The 12,167-nt window shown below is 43.9% G+C and overlaps 1 protein-coding gene and 1 long non-coding RNA gene across 2 annotated transcripts; both read left to right on the top strand.

The window, feature by feature from the left end:
- Nucleotides 1-4,015: 4,015 nt before the first annotated feature.
- LOC138956572 (uncharacterized) lies at nt 4,016-10,213 on the top strand. Its single transcript, XM_070327897.1, has 3 exons — nt 4,016-4,432; nt 4,616-10,006; nt 10,135-10,213. The coding sequence occupies exons 2-3, from the start codon at nt 6,018-6,020 to the stop codon at nt 10,211-10,213; spliced, it is 4,068 nt and encodes a 1,355-aa protein (XP_070183998.1). The 5' UTR covers nt 4,016-4,432; nt 4,616-6,017.
- A 12-nt stretch (nt 10,214-10,225) lies between these two features.
- LOC138956571 (uncharacterized) lies at nt 10,226-11,726 on the top strand. Its single transcript, XR_011452705.1, has 2 exons — nt 10,226-11,113; nt 11,297-11,726. It is a non-coding gene; the product is annotated as an uncharacterized lncRNA (long non-coding RNA).
- Nucleotides 11,727-12,167: the final 441 nt, after the last annotated feature.

The raw sequence follows: 12,167 nt of genomic DNA, 5'->3' as shown, positions 1-12,167 counted from the left end.
TTTGGATTAAAAACACGCTCAGAAAGTTAAAACAAAGAGAGGTACAGAAAAGCGTGCTATCCTTCTTAGCGCAACTACTACTCCGCTCTTCTTGTCAATTTCACTGCCTTTGCCATGAGCGGTGGACTGACGATGCTACGAGTATACGGTCTTGCTGCGTTGCATTGCGTTCAGTTTCATTCTGTGAGTTCGACAGCTACTTGACTAAATGTTGTATTTTCGCCTTACGCGACTTGTTTTTATATTTAGTCAAGTTTTGATTTTTTTCTTCTGAGAAACTGGATTTCACTTTGGCACCGGACATAGAGTGAGAGAGATGGAAAGGGAGGGAGGGGGAGGGAGGGATCGAGGGGGGGTGGTGGTGGTGGTGGAGGAGGAAGAGCGATCATGGCCACTCAGAAAGTTAAAAGGGCGCGTTTTTTGTGTGTTCTATGCGACGACAAACCACAGCAGTTCCATATCATTATTTCTGCAAAAAGCATGAGCGTGGGGGGGGGGGGGGGGGGGGGGGGGGGGGGAGGGGGGTGGAGGTTGCTCGGGACAGTATGCCTGAAACCAGAATTAGGGTCCTCGTGTTCTTGGCGCCCGATCCATCAATTTCTTTGTTGGGTTGTTTTTCTTTCATGTTTGTCACTTCTTGCCTTTTTTTCGTCGTTGTTCTTCTTGGGTTTGTTCTTCTCCCTTTTATGTCATGTCAGCAGTTGAGGACACGTAGATTGATTGCCTACTAGGAAGAGCATAAGAGACAGAGAGTAAGAGAGAGAGAGAGAAGAAGCGAGAGAGAGTGAGACAGACAGACGGACAGAGAGACATACAGCCAGACAGACAGGCAGGCAGGCAGACAGACAGTCAGACAGACATACATACGTACGTACATACAGACATACAGAGACAGAGAAAAATATATGCTTATTTGGGACACACACTCACACACTCACACACTCACACACACACACACACACACACACACACACACAAACACTCGCACACACACACACACACACACAAGCACTTACACACACACACACACACACACACACACACACACACACACACACACACACACACACACACACACACACACAATGATGTAAAAGCATTCTCAGTGTGTAATCCATTGACGTCGTCTTATCTCATGGACACCGTGGTGCCATCCAGATTAAAAGCGGGGACGAATGATTTCCGTTAAAAAAGAGTTAAGGTTGCTTTTGTGTTACATGTGAACGGGAAGAAACAAGATTAGCATACATTTACTACCTGCATGCTGTTTGTTTGTGAACAATGGTTGAGGCTTTCTGCGACGTTTGATAATTCCTTCTTTTCGTTTGTGCGCTGAAACGCTCACGGTGTTTATGTGTATGGCCGCTTTTACAGGAAGTACATAGTGCACGCACTCAAGAACCTTATGGACCCAAACGTGTGATGAAATGTAGTCACTAAATATGAAACATTGGTTCTCTCCTTCAGTTTTGCCATAAACCATGGAAACAAAGAGTGTCTGGACCAACATGATCTGACGCAACAAATTAGTAAGCAAGGTTTTTAAAGCAGAAATAGACCTATTCGCTGTATTGTTCTACCTCTTGCTGTTAATATTCTGTCTACTAACAGCACGTATAACTGTCACACACTATGCAGTAATCGGTAATAGTGAACTTTATAGTGTGTTACATTCATACCTCAGAATCCACTGTCATTAAAGCCCTCCAATTTTGCAGAACCTGCTTTTGTAAGCATAACAAGTCATTTTTGATTCCTTTAAAAGTCGCGGAATGAACTGAACGGATGTATTGCGTAAACCTTTCGTTTGCATGCATTCAAAGAAGGAAATGTCGCCATTTTCAGAGAAGGGAGGCAACTCTGTCGATATTACGACGGAGGGGAGACAATTAATATTTAACTCTCCCCGATTCTGTCGATATTACGTATGCATTTTCTCGTCATTTTTGTCGATCAATTGACGAAATTAAATAATTCTGCTTAATTTTTCGAGCTCAATTCGTCAATTAATTTCACGATAACTATTGTTCGGTTGATTAAAGGGACTTGTATCAAAAGAAAGTCAAAACTGCTATCGGATTGTGGGCTATGAATTTAACACGCTAGTTCAACATTACCCAGTAACCTTACTACCCAAAGAATGTCCTTTCTCTTCAATCACAATGCCAGTCTAAATAAGAGCCATAACTTACTTCCTAGAAGTCCAAATCATCCCATATTTGACTCGAACATTCTTCATCCCCGATTTTACCCCCTGTGATTTCTGGTTATTTGCTCTTTGAAAAGCTGAGTTTAGGCTTAGCAGTGTCATTGCATCTAGAACCTCGAAATAGCTGTGAAATCATTCGCTTGCGGATTCGTAGCAGGCGGTAGAAACCTTCGTCAAGATATGTTTTTGTAACTAAGTGTTTGTTTGTGCACTTAAAAGACCGTTGGGTCGATATATTTGTGAATGTAACGTATTTTTGTCAATAACAAACGTTCCAACAACTTAATTACCTTTCTTGTTTTTTGATTGTCAAATCAGAGCTTAAACGCTGTCCCAAAGAAGACTATCTGAAAGCCTTGTTTGATTCGTTGAATCACTTGCGACTTTGCATCGATTTAGAAAGAGCGTAGTAGCTCGGTAGCTCAGTTGGTAGAGCACTGGACTTGTGATCGGAAGGTCGCGCGGCAGGTTCGAATTCGGGCCGGGACGGACACGGGTCAACTTTATGTGCAGACCCAGAGACGGAAGCCATGTCCCACCCCCGTGTCATCACAATGGCACGTAAAAGACCTTGGTCATTCCGCCATAAGTGCAGGTGGCTGAATACACCTAAACACGCAGACACCTGGGTAGCGCGACTCCGTTGCTGCTAGCTTTCCACTGGGAGGAAGCGACCCGAATTTCCCAGCGATGGGACAATAAAGTAATGAAAAATGAAAAATGAAAAAAAAATGAAATATAATAGCTGCTGTAATCTGCGCCAAACAGTCTCAACAAAAATCACACTTAATCATTTTGTTTTGACCATCCTTCGTAATGGGTGCTTGTTGTTGTGTGATTAGTGGACAAAAAGCTTTAAGCTTTTTGTTACGAATGTTACTTCCTTGTCCTTCGACAGCTTGAATAGCTTTTTATTGTCTGGGATTTTAAGAGATAAGCACTAACCTGGTGGTACTTAATGTAGGATTAGAACTGCTTCTGTTTGTAACCCACTGTAATGAGCGCTTCTGGGGTGATAACGCGAGACAACTCCTGTGATCTTGCCGCGAGGTGGCGCCAGTTACCAGCCGAAAGAAAGAAGGGGCTAAACCTCACCAGAACCGACCGTTGTCTGTTTACCGTATAAAATGCACGACTTAGACACGAACTGTTACCAAACCGATATGCTATTTGGGACCAATGCAAGTTTTTTTTCCTTTCTCGTGTGATCTTGCAGCGAGGTGGCGCCAGTTACCAGCCGAAAGAAAGAGGGGGCATAACCTCACCAGAATCGCCCATTGCTTTGCTGTGGAAACACGTGAGAAACTCGGTTGACACTTTGACGAGTGTCTGTCTACCTGTGTGTGTGTGTGTGTGTGTGAGTGTGTGTGTGTGTGTGTGTGTGTGTGTGTGTGTGTGTGTGTGTGTGTGTGTGTGTGTGTGTGTGTGTGTGTGTGTGTTTCGACACGTTTTAAAAGCCAGTGTTTTTTCTTCTTTTCTTTTGTATACCGTGTGTGAATCAAAACCAATGGAGGCAGAGTGCCAGTGACAAGAGTGAAGAACAAAGTGACGTAACTGCTCTAAAGACGAACACCGTCAGTGAGTGAGAGGTACGCAGAACCATACCACATATTAAAGGCACAGTAAGCCTCCCGTAAACCATCACAGATACGGTCAGGCTTTTACACACAGTACAAACACCCTTTCATTTAAACACTCACCGATTGAGAACATCCTAGGTGCCCTCCGTAAAGAGCGAACAATTTTCAAAGAATTTATTTTTGCGTGGTTTATCTTACCCCTGAGCCATCGTGAACCCGTGTGACGAATGGAATTCGTGTATCGACTCCCTCTCTCATATTAATCGAGACTTCACTAGTTGCGTACACAAAACGAGGTTAAATGACCGAGACTACGTCATGACGACACTGGATACATATGACGTCAACGCTCGCGCCATTAGTCCAAAACTAGTGCAGCGTACAAGACAAGAATTTGTTTATCTTCATGGAAAGAAATTTAAAGAAGAGAGCAAAAGGAAACAGCGTGCACTGGTATATTAATTCGTGAATATGAACTGTACATATATTCAGTTGAGGTTGCTAGGATGCAATGCTCTGACCGTTTCATTGACTCCAAGATGGCAGCAATCAACGAAGCCACGTAGATTGCACTAGCATATGTTTCACCTTCCGTGGACGGATTTCCACATTTTTGCGATCTCCAAAGGTCCACTAACCGAAGGTAAAACACGCTAATACATTTTAACATTATTGATTCACAGGAAAACACAGGTATTGTTCATTTTCCATGTGTTTGTGTCAGTCTGTGAACTCTTGTTTCTGTGTTTGTTTTAGAGAAACAAATTGAATGATATCGATGGAAATCATACTTGATAATAACAGATATTGCACGTGTGTGTTGCAGAAGGTGCAAGTGTACAGGGGTGTACAATGCTTGTGTAAATGATGTCGTGTGAACACTGTGGGAAGGGCAACGTCAGCGGTAACCACGGAAGGAACCACCAACGTCCCCAAGTGTCACCCAGATCGAGTTTATCATGATGAGTAGACTACTTTATATTTTGTGAACATTAACACACCATCACGTCTTCATTTGTGTAAACCGAAATACATTTTCAACGAGAAGAAGAAGTACGTTCCGCTCTTCGATGCTAAACGTCGACGCAACAAGAAGAAGAAAGACAATGTTGTTACGTGTGTGTGAAATCACACCAGAGAAATCATAATCTATAAAACTTTCATTTGAAGGTTCTAAGAGAAAGGGATTGATGTCTGCAAGAACGATCACGTGCATGTTTTTGAAAGTACAGAATTATTAAATTTCTTATTACTTCTTTGCACTTGTCTCTGTTAAACACTGATCAGCCCTAGAACGAGAAGCAGACGTCACAATGGGGGCTCGAGTCACGGGATATTGAATCAACGTTTTACTTTCGATCCAGCCGTTCCAAATTTTTCTCGTTTCAAAATTGCTGTAGGTTTCTTGCATGTCGATTTGTATTGTATATGTTCGTACTTCATCGCCATCGTCTCATCATATAATTTTATTTATTTACCTTTAGTTATATTACTTATCACAGATCTATAACTCAACGTGTGCCCTATCACACGGTAAAATAAAAACTGGAAGTGTTGTCAGCTGAAACGACACGTTAAAAAATCAATATTTAGCGAGACCACTTTTGATTTGTTAGCTCCCAATTTTATTTGTGGTGTTCCAATTCATCAGTGTGATAGTATTCTTGCACGTACTATCGGAACCATCATTCCCCTTAGTTTGTTCTAAATTACGCGGGAGGTTGGTGGGAGTCAGGTACCTAAGAGGTAAGGATTTAATACCTGTATTTCCCTGTGAAGCCCTATATAATCGACTTGTGGATATCAGTCGTATTTACTTGATGTAGAAGTGGCTGTAAATTAATCTACACAGTAAATGATGCGAATTGACAGTTGAGTTGATACATCGTGTATATTCAACGTTCGATCGAGTGAAAGATCGATCTTTTCGCCAGAAAGAGTCAAATAAAGTTTACAGTGTAAGTTCTCGTTGGTAGATAGAAGTAAACTGACTCACGATAGAACGTGGAAACATAACTCTTTGGGTGGTTGTGTGGAAACGTAACGTAACATACGTTGAAGAATTATTTCAAAGTACAGTAGAAGTAGAGCTAAACTAGGACTTGCATTTTGTGCACGAAGGCGCCGCCCAACTCTTTCTTTTTGTAATTTGATCCGAAATTTAGTAGCTCGACGGTGTTTGAGCAACATACATTTTGTACGTTTTGGAATAATACGCGAGGTGACTTATGAGTGACGACAGTTCCCCAGCTCATAATTTTAGAAAGTCCACCATCGCAGCCCAGTTGGCACGGAAACAGCCGGCCGACAAATCTCTCCCCATAGTGACCACAGATAAGAAGGGAAGAAAAACCCTTACTGTCGGTAACGATCGGGAAGAGGTGATAGACTCGTTACCAATTCCTGCTGACGAAGAAGAGAGTGTTCATCTCTCTCTTCAAGTTGACAGCAACCGTAACGACGAAGAGGTTGATCCACAGGCGTGCACGGACGTGTCACCTGTAAATATGTCTCAGTCCACAAGTGTAGATCCGCTAGAGTTGACTAGACAGCTATTGGCCGAAGGACAGTTGTTGGGGTTAGAAGGAGCCGAGTTGCGTGCATTTGTTCTTAATCAGAAGCAACAAACTCTTGATCGCGAAGAACGTGATGCTGAACGGCTAGAACGTGACGCTGAACGACAATTCCAACTGGAACAGTTGAAAATCCAGAACGCCAACCAAGAGGGCAACAGGAACAACAACTCGCCAGGACGTATTCGCGAAGATGATGGTTTCAAGCCCAAGATTCCTTTTCTAGACGACCGTGATGACATCGAGAGCTGGTTCCATCAGTTCGAGCATTATGCTCGAGACTGTAACCTGAGTGATGCAGCAAAAGCTTCACGTGTAGTGTACTTTCTGAAGGGTAAGGCGAGAGTCATCTTCTCAAAGCTGAACGAGGAAGACGCTAATGACTACGACACTCTCAAACACGCTTTGTATGAGGGCTTCCAACTCACTAGCGAAGATTATAGAAAGAAGTTTCGCCAAACCAAGAAAAGCGCCACTGACACGTATAAAGAGCACATCACGAAGCTAGAACGGTATCTAGACAAGTGGGTGGAATTAGCAGAATGCGACCAAGATGTAAAAGATCTCAAAGATTTGTTGGTCCGTGAGCAGGTGTTGGACACCCTTCCTCCTGACCTCGCCGTTCACATTAGGGATAGAGACCCTAAGAGCGCCAAAGAGATTGGGATGATAGCCAACACATATCAACAATCTAGATCGAACGTCAAAACTTCATCGACGTACGTCAAGCCTGAAAAACGTCGTTCTCCCCAAGAAGAAACAAGAATAGCTGCTCCATCAACAAAACCCGCAAATCAAACTCTAAAGGCAAAGTTGAGTGACGCCGAGAGAGAGAAACTGCGAGCATCTGGATGTTGTTTCATTTGTAAATTGCAAGGGCATGTCTCTCGTTTCTGTCCAAACAAGAGAGACACAGCAGGTGCAGTTTCATCGAAGAAAGATACACTTGAGACACCGATCCTCTTAGAAAAACTTTGCGGAAATTGCAAGGAAAAGAAATGTGCCGAAGTGGTACCAGTGAAGCTGAATGGAACAATTGTCAACGCTTTGAGAGACACTGGATGTACTGGTATCATTGTCAGCAAAAAGTTTGTGCCAAAGGAGGCATATTCAGCGAAAATGAAGGAGACTACTCTGGCAGAGAAAGACTCCAAGAAGATGTACCACACCGCCGTGGTGCACATCGATTCACCCTACTTTGACTCCGAGACAGAAGTAACGGTGATGGACGACCCAATTTACCCTGTCCTCATAGGTAAATGGTATGGACTAGGTAAAGAGAAGAAATTGACTCCCACATATCCTGTTCGAGACCCAGCATGGTACCCTGGGACAGCAGCTGCTGTTACCACGAGAGCACAAGCGACAGAGGACGCCCAGAAACCAAGCTGCAGCCACAAACAGGGAGTCAAGGAAGAAGAAAGACTGTATTCGCCAGCTGATCTGAAGAGAGAACAGGCAAGTGACCCTTCGTTGAAGACCATCAGGCAATTTGCCAACTCTCCAGAAGGGATCAATGGGATACGGTATTCATACAAGAAAGAAATCCTGTATAGAACAACGAAAGATCGCCACGGAAACGACCGTTCACTAGTAATCGTTCCGAAGAAACTCAGGAACAAAGTTCTTTCATTTGGTCACGATCACCCCATGGCAGGACACTTAGGTCAAAGAAAAACATCTGACCGAATTAGAGCAGAATTCTGGTGGCCAGGGTGTGCAGGAGACATTCGTAGGTATTGCTTGTCCTGTGACACATGCCAAAGAACTGCACCGAAAAGTCAGACGAAGAAAGTCCCTCTGGGAAGGATGCCACCCATCAGTTCAGTTTTCAAGAGAGTTGCGGTGGATATCATCGGCCCGGTCAAACCTATGTCGGAGAGCAAGAAACAATACATCTTGGTATCTGTTGACTACGCTACCCGATACCCCGAAGCCGTAGCCCTGAAAAACATCCAAGCAGACACCGTAGCTGAAGCTCTCTGGGAGATGTGGACTAGATTGGGAATCCCAGATGAAGTGATAACGGACCAAGGCACACAGTTCACCAGCCACCTGATGAAAGAAGTGAACGACTTTCTCAGCATCAAACACCATATGACTGCACCGTTTCACCCTCAAGCGAATGGTTTGGTCGAAAGGTTCAACTCCACACTGAAGAGCATGCTGAAAAAGTTAGCGATCGATCAACCGAGGGAATGGGACACGTTTATCCCCGCCCTCCTGTTCGCATACAGAGAAGCCCCACAAGAAAGCATGGGATTTTCGCCGTTTGAGCTGCTGTATGGGAGATCTGTCAAAGGACCCATGCAAGTGCTGCGCCAAACATGGACCGAAGAAGAAATCTCAGGGGAGCAGAAGACTACAGCGGAATATGTAGTCAACCTCAGGAACAGAATAGAAGAAACGTGCAACGTGGCACGTGAGAACCTGAAGAAAGCGGCCAGCAAGCAAGCCCATTTCTTCAACAAGAAAACGAAACCAAGGACGCTAGAAGTCGGAAAACGGGTTCTACTTCTACGCCCTGTGAAGAACAACAAGCTGGAACTTACATGGTCAGGTCCCTACAAGGTTGTGGAAAAGTTGAACGAATTCGACTACAAGATCCAAGTTGGCAGAAGAACACGGATCTACCACATCAACCTCATCAAGGAGTACCAAGAACGGGAATTGAGTTCCGCCACTCCCAATCCCAGTTCATCTGCCCAAGCGAGTGTTCCTGCTTCAAACGAAGAAGAAAGTGATGAAGAAGACGGAGGAGAAGAGGTCGTGGCTGTTGTCATGGAAGAGGACAACACGATGGACGATGACATTTTCAAGTATGACACTCAGAAGATGTTACCCCTCCTAGAAACTCAAAGAACCGAAAATGTGAAGAACATCCATTTCGACGAGAAATTGGACGAGGCAAAGGTCAAGGAGGCGAAGATGATCTGTGAAGAATTTGAAGAGTTCCTAACAGATGTTCCAAAGACGACGAACCTGGAAAAATGTTCCATTGAAGTGACAGAGAAGAAACCAGTCTTTGTGAAACCCAGACCCATACCTCACGCCATGGTAGAAACTGTCGAAAAGGAAATTGAAGAAATGCTGAAGTTGCATGTCATCGAACCTGCAAACTCTCCATACAACTCTCCCATCGTCCTGATAAAGAAGAAGGACGGAAAGTACCGTTTCTGTTCTGATCTGAGAGCTCTGAACAACGTGGTAGTGTTCGACGCTGAACCCATCACCGATGTCGACCATCTGTTTCAAAGTTTGGGAAAAGCAAAATACTTTTCAAAGCTAGACTTGACGAAAGGATATTGGGCGATCCCAATAGAGGAGGAGGATAGAGACAAGACGGCATTCACAACTTCAGCGGGCCAATTTCGTTGGGCCAACATGCCATTTGGATTGAAAACAGCGACGGGGGTGTTTAACCGCATGATGAGGAAGCTACTCAATCCAATCAGAAGAAAAGACGTCCACCACTTCATGGACGACGTGCTTATAGCAACTGAAACCTGGGAAGAGCACATGTCAGCTCTGAAGGCAGTACTACAGAGGCTACAAGAAGCCAATTTGGCAGCAAAACCCTCCAAGTGCTACATAGGCTACACAGAGTTGCCGTACCTCGGACACGAAGTGGGAGGTGGAAAAAGGTGGCCAGAAAGCGACAAGATCAAGAAGATTCAGGACGCTCTCCCACCCACCACGAAGAAGGAACTACGGTCGTTCCTAGGACTCTGCAACTTCTACAGGTCCTACATCGAATCATACGCGAACATAGCTGTTCCGTTAACCGACCTGACAAAGAAGTTCAACCCAGACAAGCTTGTCTGGAACGACGAAGCGAAAAGGAGTTTTGAGACACTCAAGGAGAAAATCTCACAGAAACCTGTGCTGTGTATGCCAGACCACAGCAAACCTTTCGTGCTAAGGACGGACGCCTCCGACAAAGGAATGGGTGCTGTTCTCATGCAAGAGCACGAAGAGACTCTACGACCTGTTGCGTACCAAAGCAAGAAGTTCAACGGAGCAGAAAGTAGGTACGCCACCGTAGAAAAAGAATGCCTAGCTACAGTTTGGGGAGTGGGAAAGTTCGAACGGTATCTGTACGGGAAACACTTCACCATTGAGACAGACCATCGCCCACTCAAACATCTCCAACGACAACCGAACAACCCTCGTCTGATGAGATGGGCCCTCCAACTGCAGCCATACGAGTTCACCGTACGTGTTATCCCCGGGAAGGACAACCACGGTGCAGATTATATGAGCAGAGCGTCGTACGATGAATAATTATCTACTTGGGATAGGATAATTATCTTGATCCATGGGGTTATGTGACGAATGGAATTCGTGTATCGACTCCCTCTCTCATATTAATCGAGACTTCACTAGTTGCGTACACAAAACGAGGTTAAATGACCGAGACTACGTCATGACGACACTGGATACATATGACGTCAACGCTCGCGCCATTAGTCCAAAACTAGTGCAGCGTACAAGACAAGAATTTGTTTATCTTCATGGAAAGAAATTTAAAGAAGAGAGCAAAAGGAAACAGCGTGCACTGGTATATTAATTCGTGAATATGAACTGTACATATATTCAGTTGAGGTTGCTAGGATGCAATGCTCTGACCGTTTCATTGACTCCAAGATGGCAGCAATCAACGAAGCCACGTAGATTGCACTAGCATATGTTTCACCTTCCGTGGACGGATTTCCACATTTTTGCGATCTCCAAAGGTCCACTAACCGAAGGTAAAACACGCTAATACATTTTAACATTATTGATTCACAGGAAAACACAGGTATTGTTCATTTTCCATGTGTTTGTGTCAGTCTGTGAACTCTTGTTTCTGTGTTTGTTTTAGAGAAACAAATTGAATGATATCGATGGAAATCATACTTGATAATAACAGATATTGCACGTGTGTGTTGCAGAAGGTGCAAGTGTACAGGGGTGTACAATGCTTGTGTAAATGATGTCGTGTGAACACTGTGGGAAGGGCAACGTCAGCGGTAACCACGGAAGGAACCACCAACGTCCCCAAGTGTCACCCAGATCGAGTTTATCATGATGAGTAGACTACTTTATATTTTGTGAACATTAACACACCATCACGTCTTCATTTGTGTAAACCGAAATACATTTTCAACGAGAAGAAGAAGTACGTTCCGCTCTTCGATGCTAAACGTCGACGCAACAAGAAGAAGAAAGACAATGTTGTTACGTGTGTGTGAAATCACACCAGAGAAATCATAATCTATAAAACTTTCATTTGAAGGTTCTAAGAGAAAGGGATTGATGTCTGCAAGAACGATCACGTGCATGTTTTTGAAAGTACAGAATTATTAAATTTCTTATTACTTCTTTGCACTTGTCTCTGTTAAACACTGATCAGCCCTAGAACGAGAAGCAGACGTCACAACCCGTGTGATCCAGTTTCCCTTTTTCACAATGTAGTCGTCAGTTAGTCATTTGAATGCGACTCGATGTGAGCTTATTTACAATAGCACGTTTTTTTATGCACGAAACAAACGGCTGTGGTTCACAAGAACTCTAGCGATGGGTTTTGACTGTTGAGAGGAACGGCGATATGCATAAACCGTCGTCTGCTACGACCCTTGCGTGACCCTGCTTCCGGGCTTTTCTTTTTTCAAACTTTCACAACTTCGAATTGTACTGATCTTGTCTTGATGAAAAAAGAATTCTTTTATGATTAAAGAATGTTTGTGTAACAAGCTGTCAATTTATTATTTAGATTTTAAAAGTTAGGTCTAGCGCAAAAACGCACCACGGTCCAAAAACATT

This window comes from Littorina saxatilis, unplaced genomic scaffold, assembly GCF_037325665.1.
Source record: "Littorina saxatilis isolate snail1 unplaced genomic scaffold, US_GU_Lsax_2.0 scaffold_1220, whole genome shotgun sequence".
In the NCBI taxonomy this organism is placed as follows: Eukaryota; Metazoa; Mollusca; class Gastropoda; order Littorinimorpha; family Littorinidae; genus Littorina; species Littorina saxatilis.
Note: the sequence above shows the minus strand (reverse complement) of the source record. Positions and strands in the feature narration are given on the sequence as shown.

Bases quoted from the DNA above. Each gene is read 5' to 3' on its own strand.
- LOC138956572 (XM_070327897.1), top strand. From the start codon at position 6,018: ATGAGTGACGACAGTTCCCCAGCTCATAATTTTAGAAAGTCCACCATC. The intron at 10,007-10,134 runs GTGGCCAGAAAG...ACGCGAACATAG, and splicing joins GAAGTGGGAGGTGGAAAAAG to CTGTTCCGTTAACCGACCTG.